This window comes from Meriones unguiculatus, chromosome 14 (assembly GCF_030254825.1).
Source record: "Meriones unguiculatus strain TT.TT164.6M chromosome 14, Bangor_MerUng_6.1, whole genome shotgun sequence".
Lineage (NCBI taxonomy): Eukaryota > Metazoa > Chordata > Mammalia > Rodentia > Muridae > Meriones > Meriones unguiculatus.
This window is the reverse complement of record NC_083361.1, coordinates 2,097,634-2,120,255: the sequence shown is the minus strand read 5'-3', so window position 1 is coordinate 2,120,255 and position 22,622 is coordinate 2,097,634. Positions and strand designations below refer to the sequence as shown.

The window sequence follows — 22,622 nt, the reverse complement described above, 5'->3', positions numbered from 1 at the left end:
TCCCAGGGAACCTGCTCCCTCCTTCTGCAAGGGCCAGGTATGCTTGCAACACACAGATATACATGCAGGCAAAACACTCATACACACAAAATAAAGTACTTAAAAAAATCAAACTTCTCCACAGGTTTATCTCTTACCTTTCATCAAAGAAGCTCCTTTGAGACCATTACAAAAAGACAGAACTAGTCAAACAAAGAGATCAACTGACCAAGGGCACCTGTCCCCAGTAAATAAATTTTACAAAATAACCTCCATATTTAAGACTCAGGAAACCTCACTGGAGGTTTTGTAAGACCAAGACAGCTGCTTCGTGATAAACTATCTTAAAAGAAAAAGTAAAGGAGGATGAAGAGGAAGGTGAAGGAACTACGTTGAGATTTCCTCTTACCCCAGCCAAAATGACTAAGATTAATGAAGCAAGTGACAAGGATTCAGGGAAAGTGAACACTTATTCGTGGCTGGTGGGAGTTTCCCACTGTGGGAAACCCTGTAGAGGCTCCTCAGCAAGCTGAAAATAGATCCACCAAGGACTGCAGCCACACCACTCTTGAGCCTGTAGACAAAGGATTCTCCATCCAACAGTGATGCTTGCTCATCCACATCCATGTCAGAAACGTAAAATAGCCAATATGCCCATCCAGTGATGAATGGGCAATGAAAATGCAGTTCATTTACACACTGAAATATTATTCAGCTGTTAAAAAAAATTATGAAACATCCAGGTTACTATATGGAACCAGAAATGATCCTTTAGAGTGGGTGAGGTAACCCAGACCCAGAAAACCAACGTTGCATGTTTTTTCTTCTACGTGGCTTTCGTGCTTCAGATATGAATGTTTCATTTAGAACACCTGCAGAGGTTAAGTAGCCGGTAAAGGACCATGGGGGAGGAGGCATCTTCCAGGAAGGGGATATAGTGTATAGTGTTATAGATAAGTAAACGGGAATTAGAACAAGGGGATTCAACGCGGAAGGAGTGGGAGGGTAGGAGAGAAGGAAAGGTCAGGAGGAATAAGTGACACGAAATGCGTCTGAAAAGCCACATGGAACCTACTACTAGAGAAGCTTCATAACATAACATATACACATATATTAAAGGAGATTGAATGGCACTGCCATATACTAATGGAGCTAACACCCCAGCTAGGCACCATGTGCCACCAGATGAAACCCCAGTAACGAGAACAGGTTTCATCTTTCTTAATTAGCCAAATGGGTCCCGTAGACAACCTCCCACCCAAATGTTACAAGCTGTTTCTAATGCTGTTGGTTCCCTTTCAAAGCTTGGCAGTAGAACCCCACCACTGAAGGTACCACGTTCTTATGACATACAACACAGAGAGCTCCAGCTTGCTAACCTGAGAACCTCACCCTACTCACTAGTGTTTGTAGTGCTAAGAGATGCTGTGCACATGACTGCAGGAGGAAAGTAATCATCAGTCGCACCTGGGGAACAAGCCCTGTGAGCTGTAACAATGCCCTGCTTGCAACATATGCCCACTGCTGCAAGAGTAGCATGACAGTTAGGGAAGTACCAACCACTTTTTAATTTAATTCAAAGCCCGCTCTGTAGACTTGTGTGTGAGAGAGAGACAGAGAGAGAGAGACGGAGGCAGAGACAGACACAGACAGACACGGAGAGATAGAGACAGAGAGAGACACAGACAGACACACACAGAGAGAGACAGAGAGAGAGAGAGACAGAGACAGACACAGAGAGAGACAGAGAGGCCATGTGTGTCACCATGTGTGTGTCACTGTGTGTCCTGAAGGTGTTTGCTGTCTTTGTTCTTTACCTCTCTTCTGGAACAACCATAGACACAGGGGAGAGAAACAGAAGTTACAAGCTGTGACTCATGAGGTCTGGAGGTGGGTGGAGAGCAGGTAGAGAAGGCAGTCAATGGGGACCTGATGACAAAGGAGCACATCGGTTAGAAGGCTTGCTTCCACAGACTCCTGTGTCTCTCTGAGGTGATCACTCTCTCCCTGTCTCTTGCTGTCTTTTTCTGCCCTTAAGTATGGTGCTTTCTGTTTCCTCTTTCTTTCTACCCTTTCCCCCAGCCACCCTTCCTCTTCTCTGTCCTTCCTCAGTCCTCTGCCCTCACGGGGCTGAGATGTGTCCAGTGCAAGGATGACTGTCCGTCCTGGGTCTGTCTCCATGACCAGCACCCTGCCCATGTCAGCAGGACTGGGCCTGAGCTACCCTTGCTGTGGAAATATGTTCACCCTGCCTCCTTCCTGTTGAAAATGAGCCACCACCAGGTTGCCCAGTCAACAGCACTGTGTCACTGAGAATCCTGATTGGATGGAGGTGGCCAAAACAGAGGCAGGAAGGTCAAACCGAGGCAGTGTTGTCTAAGTCTAAAAGTCAAAGCTTCCAGAAAGGGCCACACAAATTCTTCTGGCCTCATGGGAGAGCAACAACAGAATACACCCTGGCCTTTGCACACTCATGAACTTGGCAAGATGCCACCATGAACTTCCATGCACTCACATTCTTGCTCTCACAGTTCAGCACAGGTCCTCTTTCCAACCGCAGGAGCATGGTGGGACAGCGCGGTGTACTTTATACAGAACAATCCACTTAGTCATCCCCTGACAGGGGCCGTTGCTGCCCGAAGTGCACTTGAAGGGTTTTACAACACAAAAAGAGGGAGAAGGTGGAGTGGTCAGCAAACTGGTGCGGTTCTCAACCTTTCTAATGCTGTGACCCTTCAATATGGCTCCTCGTGTTAGGGTGACACCCCCAACCGTAAAGCGATTTTCGTTTTTACTTCACAGCTACAATTTGCTGCTGCTCTAAATCATAGTGAATCATCTGATATGCAGCATATCTGACATGTGACCCATGTGAAACAGTCATTCAGACACTCTTTAAGGGGTCAGGACCCACAAGTTGAGAACCTCTCTTCTAGGCGGCTTTGGCTCAAGGGTGTGAATATGATCAAAACACATCCCACAAAATTCTCAAATAACTAATCTTAGTGTGACTATAACCAAGCAAGTCAAAGACTTGTATGAAAAAAATTTCAAGTCTCTAAAGAAAGAAATAGAAGGAGATATCCAAAGATGGAAAGATCTCCCATGTGCATGGCTTGACAGGATTAACATTGTAAAAATGGCCATCTTACCAAAAGCAATCTACAGATTAAATGCAATTCCCATCAAATTACCAACACAATTCTTCACAGATCTTGAAAGAAAAATTCTCAACTTCATATGGAATAACAAGAAACCCAGAATTGCTAAAACAATCCTCTACAATAAAACATCTTCTGGAGGTATCTCCATCCCTGATTTCAAACTGTACTAAAGAGCAACAATAGTAAAAACTGCATGGTACTGACATAGAAACAGAATGATGGATCAATGAAATCTAATAGAAGACCCTGAAATAAACACACATACTTTTGGACACCTGATTTTTGACAAAGATGCAAAACCATACAATGGAAAAAAGATAGCATCTTCAGCAAATGGTGCTGGTCTAACTGGATGTCTACATGTAGAAAAATGCAAATAGATCCATATTTTCTGTTGTAGGTGGTTACTAATATTTACTATTTGTTTATCTTCTGGTAATGCTTCTGTTAATCCTCAGCAGCTGTATAACCAAATCACCACACAAAGACTGGGTTTTTAGTTAACCTACAACACAAGGCTGGGCAATATTTACTCCCTCCTAAACCTCCAAGCCATCAGTTTCCTAACATTTAGATTTCCCACATTATACTTGCTTTTTGTGAAATCTTAGGTCTGGTTCATGCTCCATGCCCTCCAAGATCTCTCCTCCAGTTCTGCTCTCCTCGTTCTCCTCTCACCCCTTCTCCTCCCACTCATCTCCTGCCTTCTGGCTCCTCCCCTCTTTCCTGTCCTCTGGCTCATCCCTGCTCAATATTGTGTCTAATTGCTTTATTTTGTCCTGTTTACACAAGAGTCGAGACAGGATGCTTAGAAAGAGTATCACAATGCAATATCGGGATTGAAACCAGAGAGTTGGGGGTGGTGTGGGAGAGAAATGGGTATTTGAATGAATAAGGATAAGGTGTATACATTAAAAAAAAAAAAAACATTATACCAACATTTCCCCCTTTAAGTCCAATAAAAGGCTCCTTTTCTTTCAATACATTAATAATTATGAAATCATGAAAACTGTTAGGTAAAATCTACATGTGCAGTGTCCAGTCTGTGTGTATTTAGCACATGGAGACGGTATCTTAGGAGAAAGTATCTGATCATCCTATCTATCTTGACAAGTTTAAAGTTCTATACCTAAGTTAACTTTTATCCTCATTGATATTAACTATATGAAAAGATTTCTTAACTTCTAAACAACTTAAGCTTCAATGTGGCACAATAACTATTTGGTCTTCAACCCCATCAGAGCCTTGAGGAGAAATAAAATTAGTTATGAGAGTAAATAGGAAGTGCATGTTAGCAGCTTCCAAAAAATAAAAATTGACAAAGACAGTTTGCTGCTGAACAGTCACCCATAACTCTCTATAACGTTGGAGCATCATCTTCAACCTTCTGGCTCAGAATATTTTGACAGACATATACGTGAAGCAGGAACTTTTTAGGATTTGCTTACCCTGTCTTGGCAGAGTTCGGCAGTCAACGTGTTCTGCATTTAAGCTTGCCCATTTTTGACAGAACTTGTCTGTTGTGAAGCAAGGGTATTTTCTTTACCCGAGTGTCTTCTTTGCCACAATCAAAGCCATCTCCATATGGAGGTTCTTCGATGCTCATTATCTTCTTTCAGGTAGGCTGGGTGCTGCCAGGAAATGACTTGTCTCATTGTCAAAGAATCTTTAAAATAAATAATAAGAACATTTTAAATGCCATATTCTGTAGGTCTCTGAAGTTTTTGAAGACTACCTATCGTTATGTAATCGATTTGTATACAAAATCATATCTATCTGTTAAACCTATGATGTATACTCCTGTGATAAATTAGACTAGTGTCTGACATGACTATGAGTTGAATAACTAACAATTAACTTGCATACCTAATATCCTAACCACCTTTTAATAATAGTTTAAAAATATTGGAAGTAACCTTGACTTTCTATCAATATAGTAAAGCTTATACCAATGTATTGAAAATACTTATTTTTGCATCAATATGCAAAATCCTATACCAGAGTTAAAATTAACCTTATTTGGGAATAACAAATAAAACTTTAAGTTGAGTAGATCCAATAATTTAACCTTTTTCTATTTCTATAAAATATCCCTGTATATTCCTTGTTTCACTTTGAATAAGACCATTAATAATAAACATCTCCCAATGACAATAAAATTTTGTAGCCATAGCAAACAACCAAAAACATACCTAACCCCCTTTAAGGAAAATTGGATGCTGTTCTCATGAGTTTCTTCTAGCTGACATTTTGGACATGTAGAAATCCTATAGGGGGCCCAAATAAAACTGGTTAATTAAGCAAGCAATAACATTTGTGGTCCAATAACATTTGAATGTTGAGAAATTTTAGGCTTAATAAAAGTCCTTTTTGGAACAGTCTAAAATGCTGGACCAGTTAAAATTAGTAGCTTTCTTCAAAGTTCTTTTGGGAGCAGGCTTTGATGAGAAACAGCACTTGAAGAAGTTGAGGCAGGAACAAGCAGAATGCTGGAACATGCAAGATGCTGGAACAGATGTGTCAATGTCTCAGCATGCTGAAGAATGATTCTGTTAGCTTTGATCTAGCATCTCTGTCATCTAGTTCTTTTGTTCTGCAAACATATAACTTCTCACAAGCATTATGGAGTTCTAAAATTATAAATGTATGAGATGTGCAGGATGAAACTAAACTGTAAGCCAATTTTATCTATGCAAATTAAAAGGTTAGCATAATGCATTTTGAGGATATTATAGCCAAGGATTTATTGGCCAAGTATTGTTGAAGTTTTTGGCTGAAAACATATTTTTTTTTTATCTCTCAGTCAGTTTCAGAGTTGTTCCCATGAAAAGGGATCAGCAATATAAGGTACCATATTATTGAACATACAATCTTTATCATGTTGAAATCAAAACAAGGTTGGATAGATTAAAATATCTTTTTGGGCTTTTGCATGTCTGTTGTATTAGGCCAAGTTGCTACCTATTTCCCTAGAGAAGCCTCCCATTAGAGAGACAAGATGGTTGCCTTGAGCAAAAGAAAATGTATCTTTTAAGTAAACTTTATATAAACTCCTTTTTAATTTAGAATATAAGCATACCGTAGGTATCTTGTACCTGTTTTGAGGTTTAGCCCTAGTTTTTTATATATGTTGTAGCTATTTGTCCTATCCCCATTTATATATAGAATGGGCAGTTATGCCTTTATAGCCAAACTTTATTTAAACTCCCTCTTACCTTTAGCATTTAAGCATACCCTAGGCATCTTATACCTGGGCTTCACACTGATAAGCATACCCTAGGCATCTTGTACCTGGGTTTTACATTGTTTGTGGCTATTTCTTGGCTTGTCCCTTATTTATACAGAATGGGCAGTTATGCCTTTATAGCCAAACTTTATTTAAACTCCCTCTTACCTCTAGCATTTATATAAACTCTCTTAGTATTAGCATATAAGCTCTTTTGCCCTCAGCATTTAAGCATACCCTAGGCATCTTGTAGCTGGGCTTTACAATGATAGTGGCTATTCTTTGGTTTGCCCTCTATTGGTATGGGATGGACAGTTTTGTTTTTTAAACTTATGAATATAAATTTTGAGTTTTTAGGACTAAACTAGGTTGGCATATATTTTGCCATCTTTAAGCCTCTTTTGTCTTTTTTACATAAACACAACCAACATTATTCCCCTGTGAAAATGTCTCACATTTAAAAGGATAAGGCAGTTTTCAGAGCAGTGTTACCTTATCTCTCTTTACATAAACCTAAAAATTATGTGAATCCCACCTTTAGATCAGTAAGGATATAACATCTATTATTAAGAAAAAAGAATTTACATGGTAACCTTGAGGAAAATTTTGTCATTTTGAATCTTAGAGTATCTTTGTAAGTGGCTAAACAGCAGGAGTTGCCATCCTGGCTTTTATTAGGTAAATAAGCTTGATCCAGAACTCAAGAGATCTGCCTCTTTCTTTTTACTTTGTGTTGGGAAAAAAAGGCATGTGCCTTCCCCAACTTGTTCAGATATAGATATATATAAATCAGTATCATTGTAACTCAAAGCCTTTAAATGAAAATCAAACAAAGAGACAAGAAATTTTTAAGTTTGGAATCAGTTGTGCCAATTTACGCTATAACAAACAAAGCCCAGTTGGTTATTTTAGTTGATGTTTCAATAAATTGGTGGATCCTTACCAGAAAGAGCTGACAAATACCTTGCAGCCAGAGAACTTTGCATTTTAGCCGTTATTAACCTAATTATTTGGATGAGTATTATTGTCTGTAACTTAGTACCCCAATCCTTGGCTTTTTCCCCATTTAATCCTTGAAATTTCTCAGGGAAGGTATGGAAAAGAACAAACATCATTAAACATATTGCAACCAGATCCAGGAATGTGACAGCCAAAATGAAGCCAAAAGGGATTAAAACATCCTCTGCCATGGCAATTTTTATTTTACATGCAGTTTAGGCCAAACTCTGTCTAGAGGTTTGTCTGCCTCCAGTTCCTTTCTTTCCTGCCATGGCTGTGGAGCTGAGCCAGTTGAGCCAGCCACAGTACAAAAGAGCCATGCTTGTTTACCCCTTAGTTAAACTGCAGCAACAGCCAGTTTTGTGATGGAAGTCTCAGGTCAGCCCACAGGAGTCTGTCTTTTGCTTCTGGGCTGGTTTAAGAGCCTCTCTTAAAGAGACAGTAACTGACTTGGGAGTTTTTAGATTTTAAGTTTCATTTGCATCACTGGGAGCTTATTTCCCCCCACCAATTATGATAAAGTATGATTTAAAGGATGTGGAGGGCAACATTTGTTGCCATACTTAAACATAATTTGTAGGAGTGGGAGGAGAAGGACAAGAAGGGGCAAGAGGAGAACAAGGAGAGCAGAGCTGGAGGAGAGATCTTGAAGGACGTGGACCATGAACCAGACTTAAGATTTCACAAAAAGCAAGTATAATGTGGAAAATCTGAATGTTAGGAAACTGAGGGCTTCGAGGTTCAGAAGGGAGTAAATATTGCCCAGCATTGTGTTCTAGGTTACCTAAAAACCCAGACTCTGTGTGGTGATTTGGTTATACATCTGTTTAAGATTAGCAGCACGCTTTACTAGAAGATAAACCAATAGTAAATATTAATCATCCCACTTTTCACCCTGCACAAAACTAAACTATAAGTGGATCAAAGATCTCAATATAAAAGCAGACACACCAAACCTGCTAGAAGAAAAAGTTGGGAAGAGCCTTGAACTCATTTGCACAGGAGACAACTTCCTAAACAGAACACCAACAGCACAGGCGCTAAGATCAACAATCAATAAATGGGACCTCATGGAACTGAAAAGCTTCAGTAAAGCTAAGGACACTGTTATCAGAACAAAACGACTGCCTACAGACTGGGAAAGGTTCTTCACCAACCCTATATCTGACAGAGGGCTAATATCCAGAATATATAAAGAACTCAAGAACATAAACAGCAACACATCAAGTAAACCAATTGAAAAATAGGGAACAGAGCTAAACAGAGAATTCTCAATAAAGGAACATGGAATGGCAGAGAAACACTTAAAGAAATGCTCAACATCCTGAGTCATCAGGGAAATGCAAATCAAAATGACCCTGAGATTTCACCTTACACCCATCAGAATGGCTAAGATCAAAAACTCAAGTGACAACACATGTTGGAGAGGACGTGGAGAAAAGGGAACCCTCTTCCACTGCTGGTAGGAATGTAAACTAGTACAACCCCTTTGGAAATCAATCTGGAGATTTCACAGACAGTTAGGAATAGGGCTACTTCAATATCCAGCTATACCACTCCTAGGCATATATCTAAAATATGCTAAAGTATACAACAAGGACATTTGCTCAACCATGTATTTGTAGCAGCTTTATTTATAATAGCCAGAAGATGGAAACAACCCAGATGCCCCTCAGTTGAGGAATGGCTACAGAAATTGTGATACATTTACACAATGGAATACTACTCAGCAATTAAAAACAAGGAAATCATGAAATTTTCAGGCAACTGTTGGGAACTGGAAAAGATCATCCTGAGTTTATTATCCCAGAAGCAGATAGACACACATGGTATATACTTACTCATAAGTGGATATTAGACATATAATCTAGGATAAACATACTAAAATCTGTACACCTAAAGAAGCTAAGCAAGATAGAGGACCATGGGTAAGATGCTCACTCCTCATTCAGAAAGGCAAAGAGGATGGACATCAGAAGAAGGAAAAACAGGAAACAGGACAAGAGCCTACCCCAGAGGGCCTCTGGAAGACTCTACCCTGCAGGGTATCAAAGCAGATGCTGAGACCTATAGCCAAAATTTGGGCAGAGTGCAGGGAATCTTATGAAACAAAAGGGAAATATAAGAACTGGAGAGGACAGGAGCTCCACAAGAAGAGCAACAGAACCAAAAAATTTTGGGTACAGGAGTGTTTTCTGAGACTGATACCCCAACCAAGGACCATTCATGGAGATAACCTAGAACCCCTGCACAGATGTAGCCCATGGCAGTTCAGTGTCCAAGTGAGTTCCATAGTAATGGTAACAGGGACTATCTCTGACATGAACTGATTGGCTTGCTCTTTGATCACCTCTGCCTGAGTGGGGAGCAGCCTTACCAGGCCACAGAGGAAGACAATGCAGCCAGTTCTGATGAGGCCTGATAGACTAGGATCAGAAGGAAGGGGAGGAGGACCTCCCTTATCAGTGGACTAGGGGAGGGGGATGAATGGAGAAGAGGAAGGGAGGGTGGGATTGGGAGAGGAAGAGGGACGGAGCTACAGGTGGGATACAAAGTCAATAAATTGTAATTAATAAAAAAAAACTTATCTCGAGGAAAAAATGAGTAAAGTGCTGCTGTCCTCCCCTGTTTTGTTGGTGGAAGTCGTGATGCACCAAGAAATGGACACCTTGCCTCCAGGCCCACTAAGGTCTAAAAGTTGACTCTCAAACCCAGTCTGTTTCAAGAGCCTGAGAATAGAGAATGTGGGGTGCTCCAAGGACAGTGAGAGGCTAGGAGAGAGAACTCTAGGCATTCCAGGGATGGGTAGGCAACAAGGAGACAGGGTTGGCACCAAGCACGGGTATCTTGGGCTGTTGATGAGGCTTGGCTCAGAGAGTGACTGCCCAGGATGCATGAAGCCCTGGGTTCATCTCCAGCACAGCATGCCCCAGGCATGGTGGCTGTTTGGTAAGTCCTGGGGCAGCCTGAGCTAGTGAGACCCTAACTCAAAAAAGGAAAAAGAAAACAAAAAACAGCATATTTTTCACCTGCAGAGAGATATGGCTAGATTTGAGGGGTGGTAGAGAACCCAGTGCAGTAGAAACTTTCTAAAGTATGTGTTGTAAGCAGTTATTAATATTTACTATTGGTTTATCTTCTAGTAAAGCTTGCTGTTAATCTTAAACAGCTGTATAACCAAATCACCACACAGAGACTGGGTTTATTTAGTTAACCTAGAACACAATGTTGGGCAATAGTTACTCCATCCTAAACCTCCAACCCCTAACATTTAGATTTCCCACATCCCTCCACATAATTCCAAGATCTGTCCTCCATCTCTGTTCCTCTATTAGCTCTCTCGCCCCTTCTCCTCCCACTCATTTTCTGCTCTCTAGCTCCTCCCCTCTTTCCTGTCCTCTAGCTCCTCCCAGCTCAACATTGTGTCTAGTTGCTTTCTTTTGGCCTGTTTACACAAGAGTTGAGACAGGATGCTTAGAATAGTTATCACAATGCAATATCCAGATTGAAACCAGAGGAGGGGGTAGAAATCAGCATTTGAATGAACAAGGGTAAAGTGTATACATTTTAAAAGAACATTATACCAACACGTATGTGAAGGTGACCCTAATGAAGTCTCCAAATAATGAGGGAGAAATATTCCAAAATGGCCATTTCTTGTCACTAAATGAAGCTTCTAGTTACATCCAATTGAGCTGTTAACCAAAAGGTTCCCCTGGAAATATCCCCTTCCCAAACCCAGGTTGTTGCCAAAGCAATACGTTGTTCCACAAAGTACAACAAGGCCCCATTGCTGAAGGCAACGCCCACACAACTCAGTGAGCATGGAGGTGTCAGGCTGGGACCTACACAGAGCTTTAACTACCATGTTGGAGTGAGTACCTTTGATGTGGAAGGTATTCTGCAGGCTACTAAAATGAAATGTATACACCAACCCAGCCATGAAACCTTTGCTGTACAAGGCTGTCCTGCCTGCAAAATGTGCTAGGGAATCAAAGGTGACACAGGGGTTATGCCACCAATGTCTGGTTTGCATACCTGACACTGCTTGGGTGATCAAGAGCCAGCGAAGAGATATTCCAGAGACATAGGATAAAACTAAATGGTCCTGGTAAAAAAAAAAAAAAAAAAAAAAAAAAAAAAAAGTAAGATGAACCTTAAAGATATTCTGCTACACTCATAGATTTTGCCTCATTGAGACCTCATCACAGAAGAATCTCCCTGCAGCAGATGGGAACAAGACCCACACCCAGACGTTACCTGGAGAGAGACCTTGGAACACTCAGGTATAAGGGATGTCTCCATCAAATCCCTCCCCTCAGAGCTCAGGGAACTCTGTGGAAGGTGAGGCTGAAAGAGTGTAACAGCCAGAGGGGGTGGAGGATACCAGGAGAACAAGGCCTCTAACTCATCCTGATCACAGCTCACAGGAGCTCGCAGACTGAAGCAGCTTGCACAGGGCCAGCACAGGTCTGCATCAAGTCTTCTGTGTATATTTTACAGCTTTCAGTTTGGTATTTTTATGGGATTCCAGAGTGTGTGAATGACTGGGTCTCTGATTACCATGCCTCCACTTCAGCCCTTTTTCTTCAGTTGATTTGTCTAACTTTGATATGGTGAGTTTTGTCTTGTATTATATTTTCTTTTGTTATGGCTTGTTGTTATCCCTCAAAAGCCTGTTCTTTTCTAATGAACAACAGAGCGGGAGACAGATGGGAGAGGAGGTGAGCAGGAACTGGTAGGAGTAGAGAGAGGGAAAGCATAACCAGGAAATACGGTGTGAGAAAATAATCTATTAAAAGTAAAAGGGAAAAAAGAGAACGTAAACCTAAGTGTAAGAGGAAAAGTAACATGATTAATGGATTTGGTACAACTAAAAAGAATTGATGGATCACTCAGGTCATTACAGCTTCTAAAGTGAAGAAGCGTTTTAGGACTTTGCACAGGAACCACTGTGTTGGCTTAACGACGTCTTGAGCTTCCTGACTAGGGAATACTCTGTGCTCCCATCTGTTCTATGAATCTGTTATTTATTTTTGGAGCAGTGGTAGAAACCTGTCTTTACACTGAGCTCAGTTTGTTCCCAGTAAAGATTCTGTTTTTCCAGGCATTTAATCACAATTAAAGAAGTGTTTTCACTTGTTCAAAAATATTTCCTCCTAATTATAAAAGAAAAACGGAAAAGGAATTTGCTCAGGTTTTGCTCCTTTATTTCAAGAGTCCCCTCATTGGGCTGTAGACACAGTGAATGGGATGGTTCAGGGAAAGCAGCTGAAATACTCAGTAAACACAGACCTATTTCTGTTTGTGTCCCAGAGGCTGGGCCTGCCCTCTGGTGTCTGGAAAAGGAATCACAGGTCTGTCTCACCTGTGGAGAAGGGCAGAAAAGCTTCATTTTTCTTCAGTGCCCCATTGGCATCCAGGAAGTGGTCAGGATTGAAGGTATCTGGCTGTTCAAAGAACCGAGGGTCATGGAGAGCTGAACTCAGGATGGGGTACACTTCAGTGTTCTAGGGGGAATTACAAGATACAAAAATGTTAACATACCCTGACTCACATATGCAAACAGTCAATCAATCAATAAGACAGAGGGAAATCTGGGAAGCCACAGTCTGTTTCTAAGATTGAAGGGAATGAGGACACTCATGGAGTAGAGATGAGGAATCACAGCTGCTCTCACCTTGGGGAGCAGGTACCCTCGAAACTCTGTGTCTTTGGTGACTCTGTGCGGCAGACCAAGTGGAATAATGTCTGAAAATCTCTGAATCTCATGGATGACTGCCTCGGTGTATGGCATTTTGATGCGGTCGTCAAGGGTTGGTAGGCGGTGTGAGCCGATCACCTGATCGATCTCCTTTTGGACTTTCTCTGCACAGAAAAGGGAGACAATAGATAATGTCCCCTTCCCTGGGGCAATGCACAGTAGGCCTGTTTTCTGGGAGGCAATGACCCAGGACGAGCGCAGAGCAAGGAGACAGCAAGAAAGAGCAGTGCGAGCTGCTGTGCACACCTGTGCTCCTCTCCAGCCCCGTCTCTCCAGCCGCACTCAGAGCACTGTAGAGTCTCTCTCAACAAGCTCCCACCTTGCTTGTAAACAGAGGGAAAGGCAAAACGTACAGCAAAGGCCATTCAACTGTCAATCTGGAGTGAGGGCTCGAAGGGGAAATGGCAAGAATGTAATAAGTTGTATTTCTGTATGCACAGGTCTACACACACACACACACACACACACACACACAAATACACACACATCATTGCATGGAATTAAATTGTAAAATCTAGAGAGCAGGGGAGATGGCACAGTGGTTAAGAGCACTGGCTTCTCTTCCAGAGGACCAAGGTTTAATTCCCAGAACCCACATGGCAGCTCACACTGTAAATTCAGGTCCAGAAGATCTGGCCTCCTCACACAGACATAGACGCAGACAAAACACCAATGCACATTTAACTAAAACAAAATTTAAATCCAGCCTCATAATCTGAGTCATGGCCTCAGGAATAAAATGGAAGTAAATTAATTCATGTATAACTGTGAGGGACCACCTGGGAATGAGAAACAACTGTGATTATTTGAATTGAAGCCAGGTGCAGAGAGCTCTTGAAGGGCAGGGTGAACTGTTCTAAGAAACAACCAGCTGTAAACTATCTACAGCCAGCTGCAAACTATAGAGCAAAAGTGACCTGATTTTCAGGTATAAAAACCCTGTGCTTTGCATGTTCGGGGTCATCTCCTATCTTTGGAGGGGCAACGCTATTGCGATAGCAATAAAACCTATTGCTTTTGCATCAAGCTGTGGTCTGTGAGAGTTCCTAGGAAGGACGCGATCCTGAGCAGTGAGACTCCAGGTCTTACATTTTTGGTGCGTTGGCTGGAAAACAGCATGCCCCTTCCTAACTCTCATCAGACTGGGCTCAGAGGTCGAGCTCGTGACTTGTCTGATCTCTGGTATACCACTCTGTATCTGGGAACTGTAGGATGCTCCAGATTCCATCTGGGGAGGCCAGCTCTGTGAAGGTTTTCCTCCCATCTGTAGGAGTCAGCTGCTGGAAGGCAGCCTCTCCATCTGGGGAGGCTAGGTCCGTGATGGTCCTCCTCCCATCTGCTTCTCATCAGAGATGGCTGCCGTGAGGCAGCCTCTCAATCAGAATTCTGTGATACCACCCATAAGGGCGTCCTTATCTGAATTGCCTGTCCTGTTCTCTTTGTCTCTATCATTGTTGCTTCTTTGACTTTATTGACGGACGACTTTATTATGGGACAGACTGTGACTTCTTTTTGACCTTTCCCCCACTAATCCCCCAGCAGGTTTGCAGCAGGGTGCCACCAGATGCCGATGGAAATCAATAAGTGGAAAGCCCATAACTCCCTTTTCCGAAAATCCTCAAGCTCTAACTGATTTGTTTGAATCTGTGCTATTCTCACACAAGCCCACTTGGGATGATTGCCAGCAACTCTTGCAGGCCCTCCTGACTACCGAGAAATGGGGGCGGGTTCTCCTTGAGTCGAGAAAGAATGTCCTGGGAACAGACAGGGGGCCTTCCGTCCTTACTAATGAGATTGATGATGGCTTTCCCCTCACCCAGCCCAACTGAAATTACAACAAACCCGGAGGTAGGGAACACCTGAAGGTCTACCGCCAGACTCTAATGGCGGGTCTCTGTGGGGATGCTCAAAAGCCCACCAATTTGACGACAGTAAGAGAGATGGTTCAGGGGCCTGATGAATCCCCTGCAGCCTTTCTTGAATGGCTGATGGAGGCTTACAGCCAGTTTATGCCCTATGACCCTACCTCAGATGAGCATAAGGCAATGGTGACTATAACCTTTATAGACCAGTCAGCCAGAGATATTCGTAGAAAACTCCAGAAAATAGAGGGTTTACAGGACAAGTCATTGAAGGATTTAGTGCAGGTAGCAAAAAAAGTTTTCTACAGCCGGGAGACAGAAGAAGAGAAAGGGGAAAGAAAGCAGAAAGAGCAGGAAGCGAGAGAAAGAAAAAGGGATGAGGCAAGACAGAAAGTTGACTAAGATCCTGGCCACCGTAGTGCAGGAGAGTCGTAATGATAGGGACAGAGTTTCTAGCAATTGGAGGGGCCCTTTGTCTAAGGATCAGTGTGCCTATTGCAAGGAAAAAGGACACTGGATCAAGGATTGTCCAAAAGGAAGAAAAAGCCTGTCCACTTCTTGGTGGACACTGGCGCCCAGCATTCTGTTCTGTTACAAGACTTGGGAGCTAAAAAAGAGAAAAAAATCATGGGTCCAAGGAGCCACTGGATGTAAACAATATTCATGGACTACCCAAAGAAAAGTGGACCTTGGAGTGGGCCGGGTGTCCCACTCATTCTTAGTTGTCCCCACATGCCTATACCCACTGTTAGGGCAAGATATCCTAACTAAGACAGGGGCCCATATCATTTTAGACCAGATGGCCCACAGGTGACAGACAATAAAGGAGATCTCATTCAGGTGCTGATGATTCAACTGGAAGATGAATACCACCTGTTTGAAAAGGTGGTAAGTCTGGATAAAGACATTGACTGGTGGCTAGAGAGACATCCCAGGGCATGGGCTGAAATGGCAGGCCTAGGAAAAGCAGAGAGACAGCCCCCAGTTCAGATAGAGCTGAAGCCTCAGGCTACCCGGTCACGGTGTGACAATATCCGATGTCTAAGGAAGCCCATGACGGGATCCGCCCTCACATATAGCAGCTCCTTGACCTAGAGATTCTCAGAAGGTGCCAATCCACCTGGAATACTCCATTGCTGCTGGTTCGAAAGCCGGGGAGCAACGACTATCGACCCATACAGGACTCGAGCGAAGTTAACAAACAGGTCACGGACCTACATCCTACCATGCCCAACCCGTATAACCTGTTGAGTTCCCTTCCCCCTGACAGGGTTTGGTATACAGTCCTGGACTTTAAGGATTCTTTCATCTTCAACTTAGCCATACCAGCCAAGACATTTTCGCTTTTGAATGGAATGTCTCAGGGTTCTCAGGCCAGCTTACATGGACCATATTTGATGAAGCCACCAGCTGTTGCAAGAGCTGGGTGAACTCGGTTATAGAGCATCGGCGAAAAAGGCCCAGCTCTGCAGGAAATAGGTCAGTTATCTGGGATATATACTGAGAGGGAAAGAGATGGCTGTCGGAGGCTAGGAAAGAGACTGTATTTCATATTCCCCCTCCGCAGACTATTAAACAACTGAGGGAATTTTTAGGTACAGTGGGGTTTTGCTGGCTATGGATTCCAGGATTTGCCAAGATGGCAGCCCCTCTGTATGCCCTTACAAAGGGCAACGACTCTTTCATCTGGGGAAAGGATGAAGAAGCCGCATTTGATAACAAGCCTTAATGTTGGCCCCAGCATTGGGACTACCTGATGTGACCAAACCCTTCCATCTCTGTGTGGCTGAGAATCGAGGAATGGCCAAAGGGGTGCTAACACAGAAAATTGGACCCTAGAAGAGACCAGTAGCCTATCTATCCAAAAAACTTGATTCAGTAGCAGCAGGATGGCCAACTTACCTGCGGATAGTAGCAGCAGTGGCAGCACTAGTACAAGCTGACTCTGGACCTCACCATCTGTGCTCCTCATGCCCTTGAGAGCGTCATAGGCAGCCACCTGACCGCTGGCTCATAAATTCCCACATGATGCATTATCAGGCTTTGCTTTTGAATAACGATAGAGTCATCTTTGCCCCGGCAACAGGGCTAAACCCTGCCTCCTTATTGCCGGATCCAGAAATCCAGCCCCTGGAGCATGATTGTTTGCAGGTTCTAGCAGAGGAAGAGGGATGGTGAAAGGACTTGAGATTCTGGCTTTGCTCAACAACTTGTTGCTGCCCACCAAGGTAAGCATTATTCATTGCCTGGGACATCTGAAGGGAACTTCCAGGGCAGCAAAGGGGAATAACATGGCTGATCAGGAAGCTAAAGCAGCCGCTACAGAAAACTCTGTCCCAGTGGTACTGACTGCTGAGCTGCCCAGAGAAGAACAACTAAACTACTCAGAAAGTGACTTAAAGCTAATATATGGCAAAAAAAAAAAAAATATTTGACACCGGTGTGAGGGCATGGATTGACTCCAAAGGTAAGGTCATTCTACCACAGGAAGACGCTGAGAAATTAATAACTCAGATGCATAAATGGATTCACTTGGGGGCAAAGAAATTGGCTGAAATTGCCCACCAATCCCAGTACCGAATACTAAACCTCACCGCCCTGACTGAGAGAGTGACTCGGGAAAGTGAACCCTGTCAGAAGGATGGGTGGAAGCTTTTCCCACAAAGAAAGAAACGCACTGGTTGTAGCCAAAAAGATCCTGGAAGACATTTTTCCTCGGTAATTGGGTTAGACGATGGGCCGGCCTTCATTGCTCAAGTCAGAAGGTGGCCAGATTTCTGGGGCTTGGTTGGAAATTACGTTGTGCTTATAGACCCCAAAGTTCAGGACAGGTAGAAAGAATGAATAGAACTCTAAAAGAGACGCTCACCAAATTGACCATGGAGACTGGCGGTGACTGGGTGGTGCTCCTTCTCTTGGCCCTTTTTAGAGTCAGAAATACTCCCTCCTTACTGGGCCTGACTTCCTTTGAACTACTCTATGGGGTTCTGCTCCCCTGACTCTCCTTGGGGACCCCCTTGACATAACTAGTGGTAACTCTGACTTGTTGTCCAGTCTGAAAGAACTGCAGCTTATTCAGAAAGAAATTTGGAGCAAGGTTGGCAGTGCATAAGTGCCTGGGTCCTTGGAGGTGCCCCATCAGTTCCAGGTTGGTGATCTGGTATGTGAAATGACACTGCAGCCAGAATCTGGAACCTCGGTAGAAGGGTCCTTATTATGTCCTGCTCACCACTATACAAATTGCCATCAAAGTACAGGGCATCGCATCTTGGATCCATGGGTCACACATCAAGCCAGCTCTTCATCAACCTGCAGACACCTGGAAAGTCCAAGCCTCCAGCAACCGGCTAAAACTGAAACTCATTAGGAACAGTAAACTCTCTGACCAGTACTCTCTTTCGTCAAGAAACATATAAATGCAGTTCAGGTTCTGATGCTCCAGAGATAGTATCAACCCCTCCCTGAGGTTGATCCACAATTTTAGGGTTAAAATTGAAGCAAAAAGAAAAGGGGGGAATGAGGGACCACCTGAGAATGAGAAACAACTGTGATTATTTGAATTGAAGCCAGGTGCAGAGAGCTCTTGAAGGACAGGGTGAAACGTTCTGAGAAACAACCAGCTGTAAACTATCTACAACCAGCTGCAAACTATAGAGCAAAAGTGACCTGATTTTCAGGTATAAAAACCCTGTGCTTTTCATGTTCAGGGTCGTCTCCTATCTTTGGAGGGGCGACCCTATCTCGATAGCAATAAAACCTCTAGTTTTTGCATCGAGCTATGGTCTGTGAGAATTCCTAAGAAGGGCGTGATCCTGAGCAGTGAGACTCCAGATATTACAACTGCAGACAAAATAGGAATACATTGGCTGATGAAATGCCTCATCCAGTAAATGAATGCACTTGACCAACAGCCTGTCCTCCTGACCTTGAAACGCAGAACACGTGTGCAGATGGCAGGAGAAAATCAAATACACAATGTTGTCCTCTCATTTGTACACATGAGCTGTAGCCTGTGTACAATAAAGTCAACTCACTTTTATAATTTTAAATTGTAAATATGTAAGTTATCCAAGAAATAGATGAACCAGTTAATGAAAGAAAACATTAATGAGTGAATGAACTAGATGTATAATTTTTACTTATTACTCATTATATTTATTAATCAACTAATGAATAAATCAGGTAATGGTGCATACACAAATTAATGCATACAATTAATCTATAATCAAATGAATGTTAGGTTTAAAGGAGAAATATGTGACTGAAAAAAAAAAGAGTAAAGATGAGAATTAACAGATAGGGGCATTGAATGATAAATAAATCACAAATAAATGAGTCAGTTACTAAATGGATACATGGAGGAATGGGTGGACACATGAAAGTTGAATTCAAAGACCAGTTGCAAGGGTTAAGAAATGAAAATTTTCCTTTATGAAAGAACAAATGAATCAATGACAAGTAGCTCAGTCAGCTATCTCTGATCAAAGAGTAAAACTCAAGAGTTGGTTAATCCAAAGGAATGAATGAAATATATGTCCGTGATGAATTAAAGAAGAAAGAACCAAGGATTAGTAATTTATGGATGCAGAGAAGATGGGCAGATGGCCATATGTGTGGGTGGACAGGCATATAGATGGATGTATTGAAAACAGATAAATGGATTGATGGAGAATAGATGACTGGGTATATGAACAAAATGGCTAAATTACAAAGAGGTAGAAGGACAGACAGATGAGTGAATGGATGGATGTAAAGACAGAAGTAAAGAAGAAAAACAATGGATAGGGGGAGGGAGGGAGGGAGGGATGGACGGATGCATGGATGGATGGATGGATGGATGGATGGATGGATGGATGGATGGATGTAAAGACAAGGAAAGAAGGAAGAAGAATGGATGGATGCATCTATCAACTTTAAGTGACTGGAGAAAACAACAGAAAATGGGCCAGCAGAGCCTCCATTCACAAATCACCCTCAGAACTGCCATAGTTTAGAAGTAGACCAGAGCCTTCTGAGCTCCATGTCCCATTTCTCTCTAAACCACACAAACCTCTGAAGCAAAAAGGGAGCCAGAATATCCCCCAACTGTCCACCTGTGGCTCACCTGCAGCATGGGGGTACTTGAGCATGAGCAGGAAGCCACAGGGGAGCGTGGTGCAACTGGTCTCAGTGCCAGCAAAGAAGAGAGAGAGCACAGAGATAAGGAGGTTCTGGTGGTGGAACTTTGTGTGTTGGTTAGACTTCTCCTGGGTCCAGATAAAGAGAGAAAGGAGGGACAGAGGTGATTAGGACCTTGAAAGGTGAGGCACACACCTCTCTGAACATTATCTTTCTCTTTGTGAGTCTCACACTATCTGGACAGCTTGGCATTTCTTGACCCTCAACGATATCTCTTGTCTTCTGTCTTTTGTTTAATAATTTTTAAAAAATTTTATTTTATTTAATAAAATAATTCAATTTTATTTAAGTTTATTTACTCTACATCCTAAAAGTGTCCCCACCCTCCTATCCTCCTGGTCCCCTCTCCTCCCTTCCCTTCTCCCCATATCAACTCTCCCCAGCATGTCAAGTCACATCCAGGAGTGAGCAAATCTTTATTTTCTGAGGCCAGGACAGGCAGCCCTGCCAAGGAGAAGTGATCCAAAAGCAGACAATGTAGTTCCCACCACTTAGCAGGTGACCCTCATGAAGACCAAGTCACCCATAGGCCACATATGTGCAGGAGCCTAGGTCCCAACCCTGTAAGCTCCTTAGTTGATGTCTCAGTCTCTTTAAGCCCAGCGGGTCTTGCTTAGTTTTCACTTTTGGTCCTCTTCTGGTCCTCCCATTGTTCCCTCAACACTTACCCAAGCTCTGCCCAAGCATGGGGCTTCTTCTGTCTTCTTTACTCCCTACTTCATTCTTGGGTAATTTATCATGTTTTCTCCCACAGGCTCACTCTTCCTCTGGTCTTTTCTGCTTTTTGCTCCTTTTCACGTGCTACTTCCCCAGCCATGCTCTTTCCCTATATCGTTTTCTCCTCTTTTTCTCTACTTCATTTTCCAGAAGCTTCTGTATCTCTTTCACTCTGTTTCCTACTTCTGCCATCATACTATGTCCTCCCTCCCATCTTTTCCTCTGATCACACTCCCATCCTCCACTCTCATCCATCTCCTCTCTCAATAATGCAGGACTTACCTTCTCCATGGGTAGAAGGTAGGTATTGATGAAGTTTCATGGAACACTGAGGTCCAAGGTTGCTCTGTGCTGCTCCACACTGTGGTCTACATAGTCAAGAATTTCCTGCATAGTTTTGCAGATTTGTCTGTAGGTCCCAGGAAAGCACTTCAGGAAGCCAAAGAGCTCAAACACCTGCAAAAACGAAGGACCCAAGGAGTCACCTGAAGCTATCAGGTCTCAAAAAGTAGATACTGCTCCATCTTAGTCACTGGTCTAATGCTATGAGAGACACCATGACCAAGGCAACTCTTAAAAAAAAAAAACATTTAATTGGGATTTGCCTATGGTTTCAGAGGTTAGTCCATTATCAGATGGCAGGAAACACACAAGCAGGCAGGTAGGCATGGGACTGAAAGTTACATCCTGAAAATCAGGTAAGCAGGAAGAACAAGAGGGAACACTGGGCCTATCATGAATTTCTGGAACCTCAAAGGCCACACTTTGCAACACACTTCCTCCAACAAGGACACAACTCCTAGTACTTCCAAAGAGCTCTTCAGTTGGGGCCCAAGTATACACATATACTAGGCCATGGGGTCCAATCTAATTCAAACTACCACATGCTCCTAGAAGGATTCTCAACACCTGACACTGAAAAGTTGTACTTTTTACCCTTCTCCCCATTGCTAAACCATTAGATTATATTTCTAAAGCTATTCCCCAAGGTCAACTCCTTATTTGGCACTCACTCATTTTTTTCTTAATAATTGCTTATTTATTTATTATGTATGCATTGTTCTGCCGGCATGTACACCTGCACACCAGAAAAGAGCACCAGATCTCATTACAGATGGTTGTGAGCAACCATTTGGTTGCTGGGAATTGAACTCAGGACCTTTAGAAGAGCAGCCAGTGCTCTTAACCTCTGAGCTATCTCTCCAGTCCTACTCACACATTCTTGAGACTAAACACCAAGGTACAACAATCAGAATTTTGTGACTAGTTTGAGGAGTATTGATTGGTTTTAGCTTTCTTTGAAAGTCTGGTACAATTGTGCATTGACAGCGTCTGTTCTGGGGCTTTTGTTGTTGCTGTTGGGAGGGTTTTAATGACTGTTTCTATTTTCTTAAGAGTTATAGGTTTATTTATATTGTTTACCTGATCTTGATTTAAAGTTGGTAGGTGATACCAATCAAGAATATCACCCATTTCATTTAGATTTTAGAATGATATGGAGTACAGGTTTTTAAAGTAAGACCTAATGTATCTTTGGATTTTGTTGTTATGTCTCCCTTTTCATTTCTGATTTTCATAATTTGGACACTGACTCTCTGCCTTTTGGTTAGTTTGGCTAAAGGTTTGTCTGTCCTGTTAATTTTCTCAGAGAACCAGCTCTTGGTTTTGTTTATTCTTTCTATTGTACTCTTTGTCTCTATTGATTTCAGCCCTGAGTTTATTTCCTGCCATCT

General features: G+C 42.7%; 1 protein-coding gene and 1 pseudogene across 2 annotated transcripts in view; both read right to left on the bottom strand.

Moving 5' to 3' along the window:
- The window catches only part of LOC110541305 (cytochrome P450 2B1), a 42,442-nt gene extending 37,797 nt beyond the window's left edge, over window positions 1-4,645 (bottom strand). The window contains exons 1-2 of one of the 2 annotated variants that reach the window (XM_060366459.1): window positions 2,495-2,511; window positions 1,797-1,908 (exon numbers count right to left, since the gene is read on the bottom strand). In XM_060366459.1, coding sequence (XP_060222442.1) covers window positions 1,797-1,908; window positions 2,495-2,496 — 114 coding nt within the window. In that variant the 5' untranslated portion in view covers window positions 2,497-2,511. Of the gene's footprint in view, window positions 1-1,796; window positions 1,909-2,494; window positions 2,512-4,591 lie in introns of those variants that run through there. The other variant, XM_060366460.1, reaches the window with a different exon arrangement.
- A 30-nt stretch (window positions 4,646-4,675) lies between these two features.
- Window positions 4,676-21,837, bottom strand: LOC132647076 (cytochrome P450 2B1-like; annotated as a pseudogene).
- Window positions 21,838-22,622: the final 785 nt, after the last annotated feature.